The sequence below is a fragment of the Brachyistius frenatus genome, unplaced genomic scaffold, assembly GCF_029030835.1.
Source record: "Brachyistius frenatus isolate BFR_SWC_R1_liver_20210118 unplaced genomic scaffold, ASM2903083v1 Contig_2, whole genome shotgun sequence".
Taxonomy (NCBI): domain Eukaryota; kingdom Metazoa; phylum Chordata; class Actinopteri; family Embiotocidae; genus Brachyistius; species Brachyistius frenatus.
This window is the reverse complement of record NW_027210601.1, coordinates 1,822,176-1,846,271: the sequence shown is the minus strand read 5'-3', so window position 1 is coordinate 1,846,271 and position 24,096 is coordinate 1,822,176. Positions and strand designations below refer to the sequence as shown.

At 41.7% G+C, this 24,096-nt stretch overlaps 3 protein-coding genes across 3 annotated transcripts; 1 reads left to right on the top strand and 2 right to left on the bottom strand.

The window, feature by feature from the left end:
* Window positions 1–824: 824 nt before the first annotated feature.
* Window positions 825–7,977, bottom strand: ddah2 (DDAH family member 2, ADMA-independent). The gene is made up of 6 exons (XM_069699926.1): window positions 7,877–7,977; window positions 6,272–6,878; window positions 5,005–5,193; window positions 3,398–3,517; window positions 2,221–2,364; window positions 825–949 (listed from the first exon to the last, which is right to left on the bottom strand). The coding sequence occupies exons 2-6, from the start codon at window positions 6,569–6,571 to the stop codon at window positions 830–832; spliced, it is 873 nt and encodes a 290-aa protein (XP_069556027.1). The 5' UTR covers window positions 6,572–6,878; window positions 7,877–7,977; the 3' UTR covers window positions 825–829.
* A 3,986-nt stretch (window positions 7,978–11,963) lies between these two features.
* Window positions 11,964–14,315, top strand: LOC138621493 (prostate stem cell antigen-like). The gene is made up of 3 exons (XM_069699614.1): window positions 11,964–12,015; window positions 12,891–13,010; window positions 14,104–14,315. Exons 1-3 carry the CDS (start codon window positions 11,964–11,966, stop codon window positions 14,313–14,315), a joined length of 384 nt encoding a protein of 127 aa, XP_069555715.1.
* An 807-nt stretch (window positions 14,316–15,122) lies between these two features.
* clic1 (chloride intracellular channel 1) lies at window positions 15,123–21,337 on the bottom strand. Its single transcript, XM_069692645.1, has 7 exons — window positions 21,098–21,337; window positions 20,792–20,857; window positions 19,132–19,241; window positions 18,664–18,789; window positions 18,307–18,413; window positions 17,691–17,872; window positions 15,123–17,551 (listed from the first exon to the last, which is right to left on the bottom strand). Exons 2-7 carry the CDS (start codon window positions 20,831–20,833, stop codon window positions 17,390–17,392), a joined length of 729 nt encoding a protein of 242 aa, XP_069548746.1. The 5' UTR covers window positions 20,834–20,857; window positions 21,098–21,337; the 3' UTR covers window positions 15,123–17,389.
* Window positions 21,338–24,096: the final 2,759 nt, after the last annotated feature.

Sequence of the window (24,096 nt, the reverse complement as noted above, 5' to 3'; positions counted from 1 at the left end):
CCCCCCCCCCCCCCCCCCCCCCCCCCCCCCCCCCCCCCCCCCCCCCCCCCCCCCCCCCCCCCCCCCCCCCCCCCCCCCCCCCCCCCCCCCCCCCCCCCCCCCCCCCCCCCCCCCCCCCCCCCCCCCCCCCCCCCCCCCCCCCCCCCCCCTAAGAAATCAACAATATGCATTTATAGGTTTAGCAGCTACATGTCCTGCAACTAAATACTTGAACAATAAATTCAATTCCAACCTGTTATGGGCATAAAAGTACATCGTTATAAATGTGGATACCACGGGGTGTCTGCGGGTCTGAATTTAGGATCTCATTTTTCTCGACAAACGTTAATAAGTGCGTTTCAGATTTCAGGATTAAAAATCCTGTAATTTCACAACTTTTCTGGGTCCAGGTTGCATTAATTATTTGATTATAACCAATAGAAATTAAATGTTTACGGACTGTAGAAAAAAAAAAAAAATTTATTTCAGGTTTTCCTTTCAATTTTTGGCCAAAACGGGTATTAAATTGCGGTCTATGAAAAGCATGAAACTTGCAGAAACCCCGGCATCGACGTCATTCCTGTCGGTTAAGTTACTTCAGCTCGGCGGTCTACAAAACCTAGAAATGCTGACAAGAATTGAAACAGTGTGAAACTACAGCCGAGTTTAGTGGTTTAGTGAGGAAACCAGCGTGCAGCTGTGCCAACAATCTTGACGGATTATACTCCGTATCACAAATACTGTACGTCTTAACAATAAATACTCCGTGGAAAGTGTTTCGGTGACCCCCCCTCAGCCCCCACCGGCCCGCCATGAACATAACTGACGTGCGTCGGGTTCGAGTTTGTCCTCAGAAATACGTGTGCTTTCTGTTGATGAGGAGGCAGAGCGAGGACAGAGACGCTCCCAGTTTGGAGGCCTCGCTGCAGGCCGTGGGCAGGAGGGTGTAGTCCTGCAGCTTCTGGAAGGCCTGCAGACACGAGAGAGGAAACTATTCACTCATCCAGACACACACAAACACACTCGTCATCACTGGCTGTGCACGCCAGACGGGCTCATAAAAAGGAGCGAAGGAAGGGGGGGGAAAAACTGCTTCACCAGCTGGAAACTTAACAGAACGGCACCACGTCAGATGATAACGCTTGCTGGCTTAAAAAGGTATCCATGTTATAATAGGATTTTTCTGTTTCTACGTTCCAAGTTAAAAGGGCAAATCCATTTACCAGTTTTCATATCTGTTATGACCTCGTTCCACTACCCTGCTGTGGGAATAGAATTAGAACCAATACAGCATTTGCATTATTTTTTTTAATTATTATTTTTTTTTTATAGCGCACACAGCTTATAAAAGGGGCATTTAATTAGATTCTTATTGCACCTCGGTGCAAAATGAAACGGGAAAGGTGAGCGGCGTGTCCCGAATCCACATGACGCACTAATTCTAAGCAAGTTTTTAAAAAAAAAATATAATCTCGTGTTCACACTGGACAAAATGGAAGTTACCTCAAAATATGGACACCAAATACTGTCGTTTTCTGAATGCGCGGTTGAGACACTGTTCTTCTACAATTCAATGAAACCAAAAGTCAAATAAATTGTAAATGCTGGAGGAAGCAATGTCAGAAATCAGAAACCCTGCTATTATAATGCCGTCCCGGCCGGAAGTCTTTTCCAGATTTCTAAACTTCTGTTCTGCCTCCTACTTTTTTTTTATGTATTTTTTTTTGCCAGTGAGGAAGTTCAGTGCGGTGAGCAAGAGAACGACTTCACAAGACATTTCAGCTCGTGGGGCCAGAGAGGTAACCGTCAACTCGTACGTCAGTTTCGCATCGTGACGCGTCGCGAGACATTTCTGGAACGATCTCTGCTCAGATTTGCGTCAGTTTCAGAGAATTATCTGTCAAAAATCTCTCGTTTCCCACCGAGCGACGCTCAAGAGATGGGAACTAATAATTGCACGTAGCGCCTTTCACTCTTGTACTGAAAGCCTTGTGTTCAAAATCTGGGCTGCTTATCATTACCGTGCTTGTGGGATTCAACATTTCTGGACCTGTACAAGGAACAAAAAGTCGGAAATGCCCGTCTTTAATTGCTGCAGTTTCAGTCGCGCGTCTTAAATCGGTCTCCAAATCCTGAGGTAATGAAACGGTAAATTGCAAGAGTACCCATTTATGCACATCAGTGCAAAAAAAAACAAAAAACAACAACAACAACAACAACCGAGTCCTCAGCGGTACTCACGGAAACGCTCTCAGGACTTTCCTCCGCAGGCCTGTGCAGCAGGAAGTCCCGTTTGGACGGACCTTTAACGTAGATGCAGTTTGCTGCAGATTCCTCGGGGACGGTGAGCACTTCGTAGTGGTGATCAGTCAGCTGCTCCATCATCTGGAGACGCACGCACACACACACACACACACACACACACACACACACACACACACACACACACACGGGAGGCAGGAGAGCATCTCATTGGACGTGTCGTCATGTTGTTATATTTCTGTTTGTATTTGGGTAAAACTGATCAAATATATTTGAAAACACTTCGGTGATGTCTTCATCAGAGACTTTATAGTCCCTCTCCTGGCATTGACTGAAGCCCTAAAAACTCATCTCTGCTAAAAAAAAAAATTACACATTCAGAAATTTGTTCCCCAAAAAAAACAAAATCCCCTCAAGCCTTAAAGTAGCTGACGTGTAGCTCTACACCTTTGCCTTCATTCAGTATGCGCGGCTCTATGAATATGCAAATGGGGCCCTGGCTTAATCTCCACCCACCCCTTCACGGAAAGGGGGGGTCTTTAAATCTTCTACTTTAAATCCTGTTTATCGTTGCTGGATTGGAGTGTACGGTTCATTTCAACCCGGCGTGGTTTTCCAACACTGTGTCTATTGTGGCTTTATGGGTGATGCCAACTTCACACTCTCCACCTATATTGTAGAGATTCAGGGAAACGGGGAGTCACACAAATCGGTGTGTATGAAAAGACCCTCGCAGCTTTACGGGGGGAAAAAAAAAAGGTGATTTTTACAAAAATAATTTAAAACATCGAATATAGACACAGAACTTTGCCTTCTGCAACGGCCATTTTTCTAACTGCATTCGGGGTCTCCATCACTTGCCGGTTGACCTAATCGCACGGCGTATTCATCCGAACGTCTAATTTCGGTGTTATTACTCTTGACCTCGCTGGCATGCGGCGGATGAATCTGCCGGGTGATTAGGTGCAGGGACTAGTCCCTCTGAAATAGGCCGTCACGTGCGACTCCACGTTTCCTCGAACCTCCGTAAAGTCGGAGGAGAGTTGGCACGACCCACGACGACGGGGGGGAACACACCAGGTTGAAATACACCAGAATTACCCTTCAACAATGTTTTACTTGCGCTTGAACGAGCGTCGGGGGGGGGAGCTTTTACCCGCAGCGTCTTCTTGGCGCCGTCGCTGTCGCTGATGATGATCGTGTCTGGCCCTCCCATGGAGCAGATGTTTTTCAGTCGGGCTCCTCCGCAGACGGGCACGGTGGACACGGCAAAGTCCTGAACGGAAGGAGGGCGAGAGGTTTAATTCGCAACGGTTCGGGGTCGCTCGCCGAAGTTCGCTCGGCCAAGCTCCTCCGGGAGAAAACCAACAAGTCTTATTTTTTTTCACGATTGGAAAAGCGCCGCGGGTTCGAACCGATGTTGGCTTTTTAAGCGCCCCGTGAAGAAACGACGGCACGCAGGCGTTAAAAAAAAAAAAAAAAAAAAAAAACGAGGGAGCGGATGAGGATGTCGATCTACGTGGCAAATATTGTAAGATATGAAAGCGGAATTTTCTGAATCAAAACTTAAGGAGGCCCAGAAAATGCCAGTTCAACTCCTCTGAAACGCGATACTGAGAATGTGACAAAATGGTCGGCTGACCTTCGTCTTTCATCCCCCGTTCGGCCCGGCTGAACTCACTCACCCACCCATCCACACTAATTCATAACACACACACACACACACGCACACGCACACACACACACAAAGACACAGCACATTGAACATGAGACATTACGCGTACTGTTAAAACACGAGCGTGTCAAATGCACTTAGGGGAAGTGAGGGAATCGATACTGATGGGTGGGTCACGTAGAGCCGGAGGGAGCCGGCTGTGTGGTCTCCATTATTTGGCCGATGGAACGACCTCATTCATCACTGTTTACAGACAAGAATTCCCCAAATGCGATACAGCAAATGGCCACCTGCTCACTTTGGCAGCTGGGTCGGTTTTCCGACGACAATCTTGGCACCAAGTCCGTCTTTGCAGCACGGACTAAAAATTAAAAAAAAAAAAAAAGTAAACTCTATTGATTAGTTTCATGGTTTATTGATGAGATTCTGTTTGGATTTTAAGAAGCTCCACGTAAAGAAACACAGAAGTTCATTCCATAACCAGTAAATGTGATGTATGAACGTCCTTCTGCAGCAGCTGACTTTACAATCCCCCATTCAGCGATGACGATGACTAACAATCAAACACTTGTCCCATTAAATGTATTCTCATTTAATCTATTTATCTACATACCATTTTTTTTTAAATTTTTTTATTTAATAAAAGCATTTTTTTTTGGCATATATTCAAGGTAGAAATTTACCTCTTTGCTATAGTAGTAAATTATTCCATCATGGTCAAAAGAAAGGTCTCAAAGACTTTTTATGCGTCTTTAATGTACAAAAGATGCCCTCAGTTATAATCATAATAAAAAAGGGGGCTTTGACGATACCTTCAGCAATTACGAGATAATAGCAGCGCTTAGAAATGTCGAATTTCACATATTTGTGTTGCAGATGTTGCGAAACAATTCCAGACCCGCATTTTACATGATCCCGTCTGACGTTTCGGTTAAAGAACAACTTCTGTAGAAGCCGGCATCCGCACTAGGGGGCGCTGCGGAGGAGGGATTAAACTGGCAACTTTCTCCCGATTGTATCATCCCTCTGTGACGCAAAAGGAACATGCGGCTTCGTCCGCCCGGCTTCTTCCCTCCGGTGCTCCTTACCCTGAAAGTGTCAGCCAGCACCTCCGCCCCGCTGCGGTTGGTGTGCGAGGAGATGCCGACAAAGAACTCCTTCCCCGTGAAGAGGACGTCGCTGCCCTCCAGCGTGGCCCCGCCGGAGTCCCCATCCTCACCCCCCATCTCCACCACGGTGAGGCGGAGCTCTGACATCACCCTCCTCACTGCCTCCACCTGAGGGAGGAAGACATGAGCAGCTTACCTCGGGGGTGGCGAGGATCCTTCGCCTGTAGTTTTATTACTGCTGGTAATCAATTTTACTGACGGAAACAGTGATTCAAAACTTTGTTAGTTATCTGTTGAGACTTTTCTTTTTTTTTAAGGTCACATGGTAATTCAGCTAGAATTTAAAAATTCTAAATTTTTAAAGTGCCTCGTTGGTGCACTTAAAAAAAACAACAACTCAGAAAACTAATGTCTGAATAAAGTTTACTGTAAGGAACCCAGAAGGTCGCCTGAACATGTAGAAATGTAAAATTTGTCAACAGGCATGCGAATAACTCGGCATGGGTGAGGAATACATTTCCCTCTGCTAAATTAACAATGATGGAATATTTTCCTGGTTTTAAAATTATTTTTTTTTAAAATCGAGCTGTTCTTTCATGAAAATTCCAACTTTCTCTAATATTACGACCAGATGACAGAGGCTGGTTCTTTCCATGGGACTTGCTAGGAAAATATGAGGCTATTTTAAGACCTCCAAAATAGGGTTAACAATTGTGAATTGGACGTGAACCGTTTTAACAGTCTCCATATTGTTCCAAGGGTTTCTTTCCAGGGAACTTCCCGGGAAATTACCAGGACACTGCAGACCCGTCAAATAAAGCATTAGTGGAACGAACCTCTGACATCCACATTCACAGCTCAGCTGCCGAAAGACCATTACAATGGAAAATCTACCGGGACAAACGATAAACCAAAAACATGGCGGCTGTGAAAAGGGACCGGGTAAATGGGATCTTTTCTCCCGTTGAAAATGTTTTCTGCAGGCTACTCTGAAGCTTCTGATGATTGCACCAGCAGAGAACAACAAGGATCTGTTCGACGGAGACAATAACACAACTTGTCCACGTCAACAAAACGGCTCGCTTAAACGGACAAAGTATTGGCTGCGAGGTCATTCTCATACCGCGTGAATGGAAGCCAAAGGCTAAAAGCGGCAACGCGTGCATTATGGAAGGATTAGGGGTGCAGAGATGAGGTATTAAAGCCTTTTGTTTTTTTTGGTGTCTTTTCTTCTCGGCTGCCTTACCTCACTGCGTCTCTGTTGTTTAAAGGGCCTGGTGATGAGCGCCGTGTCTCCCTGGATGACCGCCACATCCTCCATCCTCCAGCTCTCCGGCAGCGCCGGATCAGGGGGGATCTCGATGAGCTGCAGGCCCACCTTCTGCCTCAACGCCCCAGTCAGGCAGCCGAACTGACGCTGAGCTTTGGCCAGGTCCACCTCGACCTCCCCGTTCTCACGGCCGTCGCCCGCCGTCTTCCCGAAGGTCTCCGGGATGCCCCGCACCACGGCGTGGGTGAAACGGCCGTAAGGGCACATGTTGGCCATGGTTTAGACAATGTGGTAGCAACTATCGGCGCTCTGCCAAAAGATTTCAATGCGTTTGCTCTGCCGGGGAGACAAGCAAGAGGCAATAAAGAAAGAAAGAAAGAAAAAAAAACAACAAAAAAAAAGGTGTGTGTTTGCAGCTTTCTCAAACTCTGGCTCGAAACAAAGCTGACGGTGCGAATTAGGAGGTCTGAGAGAAGAGGAGCATCTTCATCCCAGTCTCTCTGCTTCTTCTTTCATTAGAGCACTCCACCATCTACTCCTCCATCCGAATACGCCAAGAAGTGGGAAGCAAGATGATCCCAGCCTAAGACAGAAAAGAGATTGGGACATATCAACACTGGCAAAAATATTTATCGAGACCTTCAGCAAATTCACCTACGAGTGAAGTAAACACGTGTGTGTGTGTGTGTGTGTGTGTGGGGGGGGGCAAGTTGAAGAGGTGGACGCCTGCGTAAGTAGTCTATTGATTTTACATCCAAACACAATCCAACATGACACTAAAGAATTGTACTTGTGGTATTTGGAGTTTTGTTTGTAAGAAACACCAAATGTATGCCTCATTAACACATCCAAGGGCAGCTAAAATAACAGGAGAGGAGCACAGCTGAACGCAGACAAAAGGAGCATTGTTCAGCGACAGATTACGAGGAAACATTATTCAAAAGGCCCTCCAATATGCTCCACAGGCTTTTCACATTCGGGCAGTGGGGTTAGGTTTGGGACAATTGCCCTTTTATCATCTTCCCTTGTAACTCGCAGCAGTCGCCCACTGTGAGGCTGCAGAGAGAGAAAGAGAGACTTGGTTTCCCTCCACACAGGAAATCTTCTTCACAACTTATGCAACAAGTGCCGAGATATGATATTCATTTTTTTTTTTTTTTTTTTTGGACAAAAGGCAGCACATCGAGCATACTTACTTAGGCGCGGATACTAGTTTTAAAAGTTGTTTTTTTTTTAAAGTTTTTTTTTAAACTTTTATAATAGGCTACCTTCACAAACCACGGAGTTGTACTCTGGACATCCTTTATTAACATTTAAAGCACTTCTACCCTTTTCCTCGAGTTTGTCCAGCTGCGGTAGTTCAATAAAAAAAAAAAAAAAAAACCCAACCTCAGCCAGCACGCAGGACAAAACACATTGAGTTTGCACCGCCCAGCAGTTCAGAGCTCTTCCCAAGTACTTCAGCTGATGTTCCACATCTTTCTAACGTGGGGGTGGAGGGGGGAAGGAAAACCATCAACCAGCACCCGGCGCAAAGTCTCGCAAATAACAGGCACAAGGCGGGCATTCAGGTCTGCTTACCTGTTCTGCGCGTTGCGTATCCGCGCTCGCTCCGCCGCGTTTTCCTCGGTTTAATTCAATTTCCAAGCCAGCGCGCAGTTCCCGTTACTCCATCGCTCCCCTTCTTCTCTAACCCCGAGCGGAGTCGAGACGGCGCGCGCGTGTGTCCACGCGCGTGTGTCCGGCGACGTGTTTCAAAATAAGACAAAGGCGGGTCAAATTTGACTTGAAATGTGTAACGTTGCACCTCGTCCCGCTTTATTGATTTCAGGAGCTGATGTTATAACCTCAAAAAAAAACAACAACAACAAAAAAGTACGGGTGAGCCATAAACAGCGAAAAAACAACAACAACAACAACAACATAATGTTGCCCGTGATGCTCTTATTTTCTAAGCCGTTCCACTAAACTTCCGGTCGTCTTCATGTGTATTTATCTTAATTGACACAGCTCTCCCACCCTTTCATCCCAGCACCCTCCCCCCCTCACCCCCCCACATCCTGCCCGGTTTCAATCAACGTTGATTTGAGGTACCACAGCCTGTTCTTTTTTTAATTCAATTCAATTTGATTTAAATACTGCTATAATGTATATTATAGCACTTTCTGTGCTGAATTATACATTGCAAGTTATAAGTAAGACAAACATACTGTAGAGTTTTTATTATCTTCGAGCTCATTGATAAAGCACAGTCAAAACAATAAGCCAAACGTAATTTCGCCGCATGACAATTATGCTGTTATTTTATTGAACAAAAACAAACAAATAAACATTAATAAATAACTTTGCGATTGAAAACTGGCATTAGCTCAACTGACTATAATACTAAAGCTAATGCTAGCTCTTAGCCCAATTTATAATGGCGTTAACTAGCATTGATAACCACTAACCAATACAGATTGGTTAAATTGAACTTTTTCTGGCAAAAGTTTGGTCATGCCAACTGTTAGCAATTTTTTTTCAGGTGGCAGTAAACGACAATTGTGTGGGCTTCACACTGGCATTAACTAATAAGTAATGGTTTAACATTAGCTGTCTATTTTATTAGGAAAATGTCAGCATAAATTAAGGCCTCGACTCATAAAATCCCTGCTTTTGCCACACGGACTCTCCTTTGTGTTAAGACACTGCTTTAATGGCAGATTTGGGGTTTTTCTAGGATTAGGGACTCTTTCCCATCCCCGGTTAATCTTGATGAATTGTTTGTAAATGCTCACCAGTACTCATGCCTGTGTTTTAGTCATAAATGTAGACAAAGACTGTCTGCATTGAATCAGAGCGTTCAAAGTCACCAGGATTAAGGGATATATGCTGTATTACTGAGCTATCTTTGTTTGTGTCTGCGTGACATGGCAAAAAAAAAAAGAAATAATCTGGCTTTTCCTGAAAAGTGGGTCAAATGATGTGGTTGTGGGATAAACGGGCTGCCTGGTCAGACACCAGAGGAAATCAGAGAATTGCACGAGTTTGTGTGCATTAATGGTCGCATAAAAGACTTTTTGACTCAAGAGGCTGCACAATATTTCCTTCTAGCGAGTAGATTGAGTTACTGCAGCAGCAAGTAGAGTCAGAGATGCTGGCGACGAAGGCGAGTAAGGACAGAGTATGTCTCCAATGTGACGAAAACGAAAGGCAAAGAGACAGAAATTTTGAGGTGGATGTAATGGCGGAGGGATGTGCAGGGGGATGGAGGATGGGACGCAGAGGGCACAGACAGGATTAAAGAACACCATCTGTCCACTGGGATCCTTCAGCCAGCACACAAAACATCCACGTCAAATATAGCATCAACACCGTCCATGAAAACATCCTCATTCACATAAAAGATAGAAAAATAGAGGCAATTTTGCGTGTTTTAGTGAGATGCAGAAGTTAAGACCCGGCCCTATGATGGTTTTGCAGTTTTCCCCCTTAAATGCACGAAAAATGTATTTAATTATAATTCAGGTGTGTATTTTTAAGTTTTAAAGCCTGCAACTACAATAATACTTATTTTTTGCAAACATTTTGAATATTATTTTTAAAACTAAAACTAAAAACAAGCAGTACTTTTTTTTAGTTCCTGCGGCTGAACTATGGATATCAAATATTTGTATTCAACAGTAGTTTTAGGGTTTCATTTTGCAGGATGTGTTCTAATAAGGATAAAAGGACTGACACGCAAATCATAAAAACGTCAATGCCCTCAATGTACAACAGAGCAGCAACCCTTTGCACCAAACTCTATTCAAACAAAATCTATGGTTTTTAACAGCAAAGACACACAAACTGCAAAAAGCACGACAAGCCATAAATTCTTGACGACATTTATGTCTCGTCAAAGCCGGTAGATCATTTCTGCGTACAACATTTAATCCTGATTAATAAAAGTAACCTGTGCTTCAAATATACAAGGGAAATGAAAGGCAACCCTGCAGGAGTCCAACGTTTTCTGGCCGTTTTTTTTTATTTTTTATTTTTTTGGGGGAGGTAAGGGGGGGCTTGTGTCTCTGTGCTGTGTAATTAATCAACGGGTAAACAGCTTATTCAGTCTGAGCCCACTTGGCTCACTCCATCACAAGACTGCTGTCAGCAGACCGTCCTGCATGCTGCCCTCACGGCTCCTATTACGGATAATTCAGTTAAACTGCTCGCGCTCCAGCTCACTGAGTCTCTGTCTCTGACGAGCTGACTTTCTTTCTCGGTTTATCTGCTGACTCTTTCTGAGCTGTGCTGACTTTATTGGTGTCTCTTCTGACTTCTCTCTCAGCATCTCTACAGTGGCTGCTGCATCATGCAAATACCCATTTCTTTTTTCTTTTTTTACTGTAATTTCAATAAAGGCCAGTATTTCTGACAGTACAATTGTAGAATTTTAACACAACGTCATGAGTACAGATTTGCTGAGCCCCAACCAAACTCTGTGAAGTTTTCTCAATATTTGATAAACAAAACCACAACATTTCTTAATTTCATCATTTATCTGAGTTTAAATGAATGTCTCCACATTATGTTCAACGGTGTTTTTAACCCTTAAAGAGCCCAGGTTCCTTTTCTTAAATGTGTTTGCCACTTTCTATCATAATTTCAATCTTTGTGTAGCACTTTTTAAACTTACATGGTAGCACACATGAAGCCTATGAAGTATAACACTGCCAGACAAGCAAAACATGTGAAATATGACCCAGTGCCAATCATTTTCTTTCAGCAATAATCACTCACGATACCATTACAGAACAGCTAAAAGTTGTTTATGTTTATATGCATAAGTACAGGAAAAATAGTCAGTTTATATGCAAAGTAGCAACTAATTTGGGGGCTTTTTCACCGAAAGCTTGTGCTTTTAATCAATGTAAATATAATGTTTTATGTTTCACAGACATAAATGAGATGTGGGCAAGCCCCACATCATATCGTGTTACATAAAATCGTATTACTGTAAGTAAAGCGTGCTCAATGTATTTTCTTGGTCTTTTGGACTAAAACCGGTGTAATATTATTAATATGCACGCACCTGTTCCCCTATCAAAACAAATATCAGTCAGCTTCATCATAAAATATGAAGTCTTCATGTCATTAGGTCCCCATACTGCCAGAAATTTGACTGACTTTGATGTCTTCAGTCCTGACTGAGAACTATGAATACCCCGTTTGAAGTGAGGTCAGCAGCTCTATTGCACATCAACACTTCATTTTCTCTCTCTTTCTTTTCTTCTGTTAGTTTAATCAATGAATCGCTGAGTATAGACTGTCTGGTCTCACTGAGCTTCATATAAACATGACCACTGATTCAATGCACGATATAAATCTTAATTTTGGTGTGGCCAATGTCAGCTGTCCACAATTACGTTTCCAAATCAAATTAGTTTCAGGGAGGAGACGCAAACAACAATCTCGACAACACAAGGAGGTCAAGAGTGAGAAAAACTTGAAAAAATTTAACTAAAGAAGGTACATTTGATCAAATTTGAAAATACAGAAAGAAATCGGGAGAAATTTAATTTGGGAATGAACCAGGGGGCGTTTCACATCAAGCAGTTAGAGTTGTAACGTCCTGGGAGAGGATTTCTTTCGTGCTATAGCTTGAAAAGTTGACTGAGGAACTTTTAAGGACTTTTCAGGAAGCATCATGCCTCGTTCACGACTTCTGATTGTTCTCCTGTGTTGTCTTCCTTTGGCAGGTATGTACAACAGATAAATAATAGTTGTCAGTTACTTTACTGAGTCAAGTCATTCAGAAAATCTTTTGAAAGATTTGTGAAACCTCTGTAATACTAACTCTAATTTGTTTTTCTTTAAGGAGAGCTTCAAATTTTTTCCATCTAAGAACAATATGCAAGTGCTCATGTGACCATTGGAACTGCCTTAAGTAAACTTATTACTGTTCATACTGGTCACTGTGAATGTTACATGGTAGATTTGAACAGCTCGGGCTGCAGAAGCCTTTGATAAGAGATAATAAGAGAAATAATGCAAGTATTCTGACAACTTTAGTTATTTTACCAATAAGAGTTTTGAATGCAAAACATATGAAGAGTTGACGTGACCTTTTGTTCTAGATCGAAGGTGTAGTGCAGGACTAAATTAATATCTGTTACATTCCCACTCTTGCAGAGTTCACAAAATGCTGATTTAGCTTTTCACCACAAGACAAATCTCTATTTCACAATATACAGTTTTTAAATCTCGTGTCTGGTGAGACACTCCCACACATGAATGCATACTGGGCATGCTCGATGGGCAGAAAACTGAAATTCCAAAATAACAAAATAATCTTTGAGGTCCTTTAGAAAGTGCCTCTATTACCACGTTTGTCCACCAGGGAGCATCAACAACTTTTTTCTTTAACTATAAAATGTGTACATATCTTCTATAAAAGTCTAATTATCAAACTTTTTATTTTTATTTTTGTGTTTTTACTTTTTAAAATCTATTATCTGTTTATACAATATCCGATTTTTCTTTTAAACTCCTATTGTTGGAATTTGCTTCAGAATTTCACAATCGATGGTACTTTACTCAAAGTTTTCTAATAATTTGCTGTTGTGTCCCTCAGCCTCTTTGCACTGTTACACCTGCCTGTTTCCGGCCATCTCTCCTGTGGACTGCTTAAAGCTTCCTATGGAGTGTCCGGCCGGGCAACGCTGTCTCTCCAGTGTAGCAATGGGAAGACGAGGTGAGGTCCAGATCCGTGTGTGTGAAAGGGGTTTATTTATGTTTTTGCAGATGAGATTATAGTCTGAGGGTCTGAAAACGATGGTCAGAAACTGCCCAAAAGAAAACTCGTCATATAAAAGATTGTCTGGGAACAGATTGGAGAAATGCACAGTACGGTCTGCATGTGCTAATGCTATCTGTTGTTAATTGATCCAATCTTTGACCTCGTGACAACTGTGATTTGAAATCCTGTGTACTGGTAAAGGCACCCAGAAAACTCTCAAATCTTCACACAGACTAATGCATAAATAACTGTTTTAGGTTATAAACATTTTCAGATAACTTCGTAATCTGTCCTCTTACAGAGCCAAACAATACAAATAATAGAATTGTCTAAATATTTGCAGACTGCACAGTCTGGTGTCTGTCTGTGTTGCTGCTGCAGATACTAAAATAAAAACGCTGCCTGGTTTTCAAGACCCGATTTTTTTATGGTGACCTAAATATAAAAACACAAAACAAAACAAAAGTATGACTCAGCAAATGAGACCTGAACACCATTTCTTATCAGTCCAGTTGTCAGCTCACTAATGCCTGTGATGCCATCAAATTATCTCCAAAAATAACTCTCTCAGGCTATTTGGGTGGGACATAACATTCACTGCGTCTCATCAGAGGATGGCATGCCCATAAATACTCACATAGGGAGGAAAGAGGAAAATAAAGAAAAGAGGTCACATCAACGTCAAATGTTACATTCTTGCCTGCGCAGTCTTCATAATAAAATATATTTATTTAGAATTCAGATTTACTGCCTGTTATGAAATGAAGAAAGCAGAAATGTGGCACAAAATTTCACTAAACGAAGCAAAATTCACCAGTTTTGTATGGAAGCAAAAGAAGGGCCAAAATGGCTTAATATTTCAATTTAAATAACACCAGATTTAAAGCATAAAATACAAAATACACCTCATTTTATGATGTTTAGATTCCCCACGCCATATATTCCTATATTTATTAACGTTTCCAAGATTGGATCCTTTTTCAGGAAAGTAATTTAATTCAAGACCTTCAGATGCCAATAGTTTTGAAAGTCCTCTCTCCTCTCACAGGCTCACTGCAGCTGTCGATGTACGAGAAGAGCTGCGCCATTCCCTCCCAGTGTGGTCGGAGCGGACAGAAATACGCCTCGGGCGTCTTCTTCAACTACACCAGCGTCTGCTGTGATACAGACCTGTGTAACGGGGCCGTGTCTGTTGCTGCCCTCAGCTGGGGAGGAGTGGCGCTCTGCCTGCTGCCGGCACTCAGCCTCCTGCTGCCCTGAGCAGCAGAGGTGATGACGAGATGGAAAATCAAGGAAAATGATTGAAGATTTTCATACAAAAATGCTCCAAACAAGGTTTAAAAATTTCCATTTTCAAAAAGAAGTGAATGATAGTAGTAACAATAGTAGTAAAAAAATCTGTCTGTCCAATATTTTCCTGCAGATTGGAGCCAAAGGCAACGTGCTAGAAAGAAATACACTATTTCAAACATGCTTTGATCAAAAATCGAATTTGACCCTTTGAGCAGTGTTTGCCAAACATTTTAACCTGTGGAGCCTAAATCACGTAACATCAGATCCTCTCAGTATTTCATTTGATTTAAAGGAAAAAGAGCATTATTAAAAAGATTAGAGAAAAATCAGAAGAAAAATATACATTTTCTTTCCTTTATATACTTTAATTAGCTTGTGAATCTTTGAATTGTTGAGTGCGGAATAAAAAAAAGATGAAAAAAAGATTGAAATGAAAATGTCATAAAAATACAATCCCGAAAATTATAATCACTAAAAACAATGGACTATTAGCCTGAAATGACATTGTTTGAGTCTGTCTATTGAATTACAGTGATGCCACTTAAAGGAGATGCCTCCTCAGTTTTCTGCTTGCCATTGGTGCTCTAATTTAGATGCATTTACTTTGTACACGTTTCTTTAGAAAGTTTCTGTATTCAACAACATGTTTTTTGTGGCTGCTGTCTGAGATTCAAATGTGTTGCTTATATTAGAATAGAAATTACACACCTTTGTGGCTGTTTCAATATTTTTACCCTCGAAGAAGGTTGAAAAATAAAACACATCAGTCACCGATTGATTTAACATTAAGATATTTTATTGGGACATTAATAAATGTGTCTTCGTAAGCACTTTGAAGTACAAAATAAATCAGCTGTGCTATTAGTTTGATTGTCTTCATTGTCGATTTAAACCTACTGGTTTAGAGTCCACACAAGTATTTTTATCCTGTGGACTCTGAAGTTCAGCTGCTTTTGACTACATGGCTGCAAACAGGATAAGAAAAGACAAAAAAGGCCGAACTATTTGCAAGGAAATGCGGAGGGGAAGGTAACGAAGTGAAATACATATAATATGGGTAACAAAGCACGTACATGACAGAAAGAATAAAAGAAGAGTTTAAACAGTGAAGAGAAAAACAAACTATGCAAATGAAATTAAATGAATTTAGCACGTTAAATGGTCCCTGAAATTGCATCAAATCCTACAAATAGAAGCGAAAAGCTCTTCTTCCACACTTGCCGAGAAGAAATACTAAAACTGAAATTATTCAGACTCGATCCCTTTAAACATTGGTCCACTTAAAAAAAAATAGATGAAAACAATTCAGTCGAGTAAAATACAGCATATCTCTTTGATCAACACGGGGGGAGGTTAAGGTGCGGGATTAAACTTCTGTAGAAAAATAACCAACTTTTCTCACACTGTATGTCTAATATCATCAAACTAAAAGATTGTCTTTTTTAAGTCTGTTTAAATTGCACTTGGGTTTATTTATTTTAACAAGCTTCACACTGATCTGAGAGACACAACACATAACGAGGCCGTATTGATCTCACGACTAAGACGTTCACACGACTACCTTTAATGCTGACAGCTGCTGTAAATGTTCAGTTGCCTAGTGCCTTGCGGTTGATAAAATCCTCAACACAAAGCTGCTACTAATGTCTGACAAGGTGTGTAATTAGTTCCAGTTTCTCCCTGTGAGTTTATTTCAAGTCACTTTAATGGGAACTTAAGACTGGTAGACCTTCAGGACAGTAAACTGTCTCTGAGGATACACAGCTTTGAAAGGATAGGGCTGGTTCTAGTTTGTTTTTTTACTGTCAACAAGTCCCCATGAAAACACCAAACTGAACTCGGCATTCAATGTGACAGAATTCAATTCAATTCAATGTACGCCAGCATTTTGAAATAAAATGTTGTTTCCCCTACGGTACCGTAGATGTCGTAACCAAGTAACGGAGATATTCTGCATTTGACATGAATAAGAGAGCTTTATTTGGCTTTATTGGGCCGAGACAGATTAATGAAGGAGCTTCACCTCCTCATCCTCACTCTCCTGTCATACACGACGGGCAGAAGAAGAAAAAAAAGAAACTGTTGGCAGCAGGCCCTATCAGCGGATCACAAACAGGCTTGCTAATCTCGAATAATCCTTCACGCCTGCTGAAAGGGGAAGCCCGAGTCTATTGAAACAGTTTCCTGTCTCTGTAACTGTTTTCGTTTCCCTACAGCGAGACCCAGTCTGCACCCCCTCCCTCTCTGAGGTGCACTGCGAAGAATTAAACGTTGTTACACTCAAACAGAGGTTGGCTTTAAAAAAGAAAAACGGTTGTAATTCCTTACTATATATAAAAGGGCTTGTTCCCTCTGTAACGAAAATTAATTTCACAGACAAACCACAGAAGACTATTTGGCAGCTGAGCTGGTGCTGGTGCGTAAATGGCATTTCCTCAACCAGGAAAAACACGAGTTGAATCAGCCTGTGAGGCTCGCAAGGTACTAGTGAAAGTTTGTTCTGGTAGGCAGCTTTGTGTCAGCTAAAATGAAACACTGAAACTTTTAAGGACGTACTGTGGCGAAGAGTCGAGAAGAACGGGAACGAGAAGCATCGGTGTGTTTCTACTGATGGTGTCACTGTACACGAGAGCAAGGCTGTAGTTAAACGCAAGTGAAAATGTTCACGTGTGCGTTACTGCAAGCAACATGGCCGACAAGTCAGCATGAGGTTCTTTCATTTCCAAGGGAAGGCGTGATATGTGGACAGTGGACATTGTTTTTTTTAGTTTTTTTTTTTTTTATGTCAGCTTCTCGACTCGCGCGTTTCCTTGTTTTCCCGCTGACGTGCTGATTCACTTTGAGGTGAGAAAAAAAAACTACAAAAATACAAGTGAGTGTGACGATGCTGGAGCAGCTCCAACCTTATGAAGGGTGATGTTATCGTATTAATCTGAGAGAAACTAACGACCGTGTTGCTTGCAAAGTGACTGCTCGCGAGTAAGTGTGTTTGTTTTGTGTGTTTTTGTTTTTGTATGCTGTTCTGCTGGTTTAGTCTCCTCCTACTTGAGCGCTTTAGCTACAGAGGAGTAGGCGATGTGGATCTCGTCGTCGACCGGGCAGGTGGAGGCGAACTCATCCCGGGCGTACGCAGCGTTCAGGTACCTCCACAGGTTTGTCAGCGACTGAGGGATGCTGAAGTTTCGGTATTTCAAACACACCACCTGGAGAGGGAGAAAAATATAAAGAGTTTGAGAGACACAAACAATCAAAAAGCTGAACATAAAAAAAAAAATTAAAAAAAAGGAGTCAGCCTGATAATCTATTCATGCCCGTGCTGCGCTGCTTTAAAACCGAAGATACCTTCATGATGTGGAGCTTCGGCAGCAAGTTGCAGTCCGCCAGAGTAAGCTCTTGGCCGTCCAGGAAGGGGCGGAGCGAGGAAGTGACCTCATCGGCGCTATTCTCATCAATCTCGTCAGGAAGTGGGGAACCGAGGTAGTCGTCCAGCTTCTTCAAAGCCTTCAGCAGGCCTTTCTCTAGATCTGAGCACACAGAAAACACTCAAGTACCACGTGTAGTTACAGCTGGAGAGACGGTTTGTTTAAAGTGGATGAAATAGATTTTACTTTAAAAAAAAAAAAAAGTACCGATTGGATTCGACAAATATGGAAAATCTTAACCGACAGCAGTAACGTTTGCAATGAGATCAGAGTGTCTGAACACACGGCAGCAGGTGACCTGTTTACACTGAGGCAGAGAAGCTCACAGCATAATGTTATTAACAGACGCTCCCTGCTGCTTTTCTGTCCATCAGACAAAAGACAGAAGGAGCTCTGCAGGCAACAAATGCAGGAAATACCACCAAAAAAACAAAAAAAAAAAAAAGGTCATGTCATAAACTTAAAAAACAAAGTCTGGATGAAGCAGCAAGTTGTATTTTAGACTCAAATTACACTTCTGATTGGAGCCGACTTACTTTCATTGGTCTGAGGGTTGGAGTTCTTGACGTAAGCGGAGAACTTGGAAAAGACGTCCATGCCCGCTGTGTTGGACTCTGGGTTACGAGCTGCCAGACGGGGATATCTAAACGACAGAGATCAATGACTAATCACGTAACAAAAACGTCACAATGAATTAACCTCGATTAATGGTGGATGACACAAAATCTACAAGGCGGGTACAAAAAAAAAAAAAAAAAAAAAAAAGCAGCAAATCAAAGCAGTTAAGGAGCTGAAGTTTAAAGTTTCATATTTTTGCTTGAAAAATAACAATCATCAGTTGAGATGACTTCAGCTCTAAAATAAAACCGACAAAATGTGTTTGAAGCAATTACTTTGGTGGGCAGAGATTTTCCTCCAGGAACTCCTCGATCTTGTTGGTGTCAGTTTTCACCTCGCTGCCGTAGAGCAGGAAGGGAGGCTGAGCACCCGGAGCCAAGTCCTTCAAGATGTCTGGCTTCCTGAAGGTGGACGAGAGAAGTCCGAAAAGACAGACGGAGGAGAGAGTAAATCAAACGGAAAAATAAAACAGCGGGAGAGGGATGGAAGAGAAGGGAAGGAGGATGAGAAGAAAACAGGAAATGACTCATGCTCGCCGCTAAAACGTGTCAAACTTCCACAATGACCAAAGCGACAAATCTCAATGAAATACGCCCCCCCTTTTTTTTTTTTTTTTTTTATTTTTTAACTGCAGGTTGCTCTGGAGCTTTTAAACAGTAGGTGGGCATTCTGCTGTTGTACCGGTACAAAACTGCAAAAAAAGACAAGGAAAAAAGAACACAAACACGTGGAAGTGTTTTCACCTCTTCATATCCACTGTGGTGACATCAAAGGTGACTCCCTTCAGCCACAGCACCATGAAGAGGCGCTGAGAGAAAGGACAGTTTCCGATGCTCTGACCATCGCTTCCTGCCTGCCAAACAAAAACAGAAAAGAAATATCACGTTGGGCACCTTTTTCTAATTTTTACTTTTTCCATATAGTAACGCTTATTATTTGTTCACGTTATTTGATTTGAAAAAAAAAAAAAAAAAAAAAATGCCCGTTATAATATGCCACAGACAAAAGGTTTTCAAACGTCCGGTTGTTTTCTGATCAACTGTCCAAAATGAAAGGACACAGTTCACTATCATCGCATGACAAATAAAAGCATAAAATCCTCAAATGTAAGAAGCTGGAAACAGCCAATGTTGACATTTTCCCTAAAATGATGATAAAATGATCACACAATTTTCCTATTTTTTTTTTCTCACCATAGCAGCACATATGACAGTGAGCCATGCTACTGCTACTTTGCAGTTTTTCAGTTGAAATTTCTATTTTTTTTTTAAATAAAAGATAAATGAATAGATGGGAAAAGAAATAACATGTGCCCCTGAGCAGTTCGCTATTGAACTAAACTGCAAAGTCAGCTCATTCTCATTGTTGATCACCCTTAGGGATATTTTGTTGATCAAATTACAACAATTATGAGCATTGTCTCCACTTTCCACATGGTTTATGCACCAAATATTGCACTTAGTAATCGATTAAAGGAGGAAAATAGTCCAAAAAGAAAAAAAAAAATTGCAGCCACACGTTTCATTCTTGTATCGCAGTAGACCTCTAAGCTGCTCAGAAAATGATCAAACAGCTTTAAAACGTGCCTTGTGTGTCTGCACTGCAAGGATTTCCAGTTATATCCGTATTTCCTGAAAATGTGGCCTCTCAACTCTTAGGGCGGTTACAGCAAATCAGGCGGCTGTGTGTGTATATATATATATATATATATATATATATATATATATATATATATATATATATATATATATATATATATATATATATATGTTTATTTTTTTTACCACTGTCCATGTGTAACTATAGTTTAAGAGGTTGACTGGAAACCAGGATTTAGAGAAGTTAGAACAGCATCTTTCACCCATGAAGAAGAAGAAGAAGAAGAAAAAAAAAAAAAAAAGCAGTGGGAGGGAGGCACATGTTCACGGTCACACAGAGGAATCATTATGTGTGAGTGGAGGCAGACAGGCATACTAGTTTTATTACAGCATGTTTTTTGGTGCAAAGAAAGAAAAAAAAAAAGAAAAAAAAAGGGATTAACCTGCTTGGCCAACATACTAAATATAGATTAAAGTCGGCTGCCCATTATCTTAATGTGAATTTAATTAGATAAGTCGTTTATAAGCCTGATGAGTCAGCAGAGTGACATGAACACTATAACTCTTGAGTGTGATTTCAAACTTTAGGTCGGGTTTAAGGGCACTGTAGATGCCAGAGCCCTGTGATCAGCTCATAATAGTAATATGCTGATGAAATATTGAGATGAGACGCGAAAGCAGCAGCGCACGCGTCTCCGCCCGCTAAATAAACTCACGTCACATAATGTCTCCGTCCCCGCGTCGTTTTCTGGCTGGGTGTGATCTTTTTTTTTTTTTTTTTTTTTGTCACCATTCAGTCGCTTACCTTCACAAAAAGTTCAACTCGGGGCTGATTTGCGTCGCTCATCTTCACCCTGCCGCTGCACAAAACCTTTGAGGAGGGAAGACAGAGGAGGAGGAGGAGGAGGAGGAGGAGGGGGAGGGGGTGGAAAAAAAAAAAAAAAAAAGTTTGGAAAATGACGCTGAATTACCCCACAAAGTTACCATTTCTGAGCCGAGAAACCGAGAGCGCAACGCGGGCAGCCAAGCCCATCTTCCGCTCCCAACAAACGACTAAACGAGACGCCGCGGCAGCGACACAAGGCGACAGGAAAGTTTTCACAAAGCGAACCTGAGCGTGCTGGAAGCTCCAAAAGTGGAAATGTAGCGAGTTTGGAGTCTCCAAGCCTCAAAACCTCACAGCGCTGAAAGTTGTCGCCGCCTGGTACTTTTCTCCTCCTCCCAGTTCTTCTTCTTCTTCTGCTGCTGCTGTTGCCTTGTATGACCGTGCAGCTGCAGCTACACACTCATCATCATCATCATCATCATCATCGCAGCGGCTCCTCCGTTTCCTGCGTGACGGTGCTGCGCGTGACGAGCCGCGCTCTCAGCGAATAAAGTGGCGTCCGAGGCTGAGAAGCGCGCGGCGGCTCTGACGCGACGGAGGAGGAAGGAGAGGAAGTAGACGGAGAAGCTTGTGAAGACGGAAGTACGGTCGCTTCGTTCACGTTCAAGCGTTTTTGTGACACAGAAGGTTTCCTGAGGAAAAGCCATGTTGTCGTCAGTCGGCAGGGAATTATGTGACACTTAGGCTTCGTCAATGAATTCAATTTAATTTTTTTTATTTTGAGTGCAAACACACACCGTGTAGCATGGTTCAAATACACTTTAACTGCACATAAGAGAGGAGAGGGGAAAAAAATAATAACCACGTAAAAACATCAGAGTCGATGAGTTTGGAACAGAAAATACTGTGGTCACAACAAATAGGAACACCCGTAGCTTGAAGAAAACTATTAAATAAAACTTAAAAAAAAAAAAAAAAAAGTGTGTTTCAGTCAAAAAAGTGTAAACAAAGGATAATTTGTGTCATATTTTAGATTAGAAATTACCATTTGCCTTGTTGACAACCAGCTGAATGAAGTCTTTGTGTTCGTTTTGTATCTCTTCCTTGTTGGTTTAGGCCTTTTTGGTGTTCTCTTACTGGTCCTTATCTGCTTTTCAGCAGTCACTTTGTTAATGTTTGCATTGCGTTTGCATCTCTTCCAGTTCATTTTTGCATCTTTTTCACGTCTCTCTGCGCATGCTTTGCATTTCGCACTGTTCCCTTTTTGTTATCTTTTTTGTTGCTTTCACCTGGATGTTTTGAGTCTGTTGTTGTCTTCGTGATTTTTTTTTTTTTTTCCATCTTTGAGGTTATTTTCCATCTTTGAGGTTGTTTTGCGTCTTTGTGCTTGTTTTGTGTGCCTTTGCGTTCGTCTTTGTGTCTGTTTGAGTCTGTTTGCGTTTCTTTAAAATGTCAATTTGCTTAAGATTTACTGGAAATATTGACAGTGTTGGAGCTATTTGTTACTTAGTTTCTTGGCTTTTTTTTTGTTTTGTTTATCAATTTGCTTTGAGTTTGTATTACTTTAGATATTTGCTTTATTCTGGTTAAATAAATAAACCCTTCCAAGAGATTTCATCACAAAACCGTAAAGTATGCACTGCAGTATGATAAATAGCCAGTAGAGGAGGACATTGCGCTTCACTGGACTTTTTTCTTTCAACGTCGCCTTTAAACAAGAGAAGAAAAACTGAGTCTTGTCCAAACCTCTTGAGTGTTATGAGAAGTCCTGGTTCTTCGTCTGCTGATCATGTAACTGTGACAGTCAAAGCTTTAATCCAGATACAGCGTGTTCCCGGTCATGGAGGCCCAAACTGGGATCACCAGGCCCCCCCCCCGAGGAGTCCTTGGACAACTTCCAGTTTGAAGACAGTTTAATCCTTTTTACTTAGTGAGAGGTTTTTATTTCCAACCATGACCTGCCTTCTCTCAGAGACAGAAAGCAGAGGTTTGTATACAACTAAACGGATAAATGACTGACAAAGTTTAAGATTTTGAATGGTGTGGTTGCATTGTCTGTTTTCAGCCTGTCTGTGTGCTATGGTCCCACTTGTGATGCACTAGAGGGCATCGTGGCTTTTAAAATAGCTTTCAGACAGAGTGTCGAAACCGGTATGATAAGATCATCTGGAGGAACAAAACTCCATTGTAGCTTGTAGCCGGCATGTGTTCATAGTTCAGGATATCACATCGCAGATCTTTGGAATCTGTGACGGCAGGTTTAACCTCCTCGGGGATCGCTGTTGACACCGATTATAACTTCCAGATTTAAAAAAACAACAACCAGTCTAAAACGGACATGATCAGGGGTCAGAAAATAAATATAGACACTTCTCACATTTGTCATTTTTAAGCAAAAATTATGAAGAATCTCTGGTAACAGCTTCTAAAGTATGAATATTTGCTAATTCCTTAGGTTTCTATGATAGTGACTCAAACATGGTTGGTTTTTCTGTTATAATATTATATGTGGTGACAGTGACCTCGACCTTTGACCCCCAAAATCAGTTTATCCTTGAGTCCAAGTGAATGTTGGTGTCATATTTGAAGAAATTCCTTCAAATGTGGCACCTGATCTTTGACTTTTGTCCAAGAAAAAAACCTAAGGCCGGGTCATCTAAAATATGAAAAAAAGTGTCGTCCGAAATATGAAAAAAAAGTAATACTGTAGCATGTCGTCCGAAAAGTGATTAAAAAAAAAAAGACATAGCATGTTGTCCAAAAAGTGACCCAAAATTTATATTTGTATTTAGTATATATAGTGTAACCAGGGTGATGCGACTAAGTTTGATGTTTCGCCGTGACACAGGAAGTTGATGTTTAAGGTTAAACCATGCTCCAAACCTCATGAAACGTTGTACATGTGTCAGGCACCAACTTTCATGAGTTTTTGAAGATGTTAAAGCCGCCAACAAACAATTTTTTTTTTTTAAAGTAGGATAAGGAACGAGATCGAGAAAAAAATTAAAACTGCAAGTGGGAATATGTGGACCCTCGCGTGCTCCACGTCGGGGAGCTGGCGGCCCCGACCCGCTGGATCCCCGATGTGCAGCGTGCGAGGGCCCGCATATCATTGCTTGCAGTTTTAATTTAAGTTTTGATACCAAATTATTTTTTTTGCAGAGTTTGAACAAATTCCATTGAGGCGTTCACGAGAACGAGATGGACAGACGGACTAATGGAAGGAAGGAAACCTGAAATAAATTTCCTAAGGCTATCGCAAGCAATATATTAGACATAATATT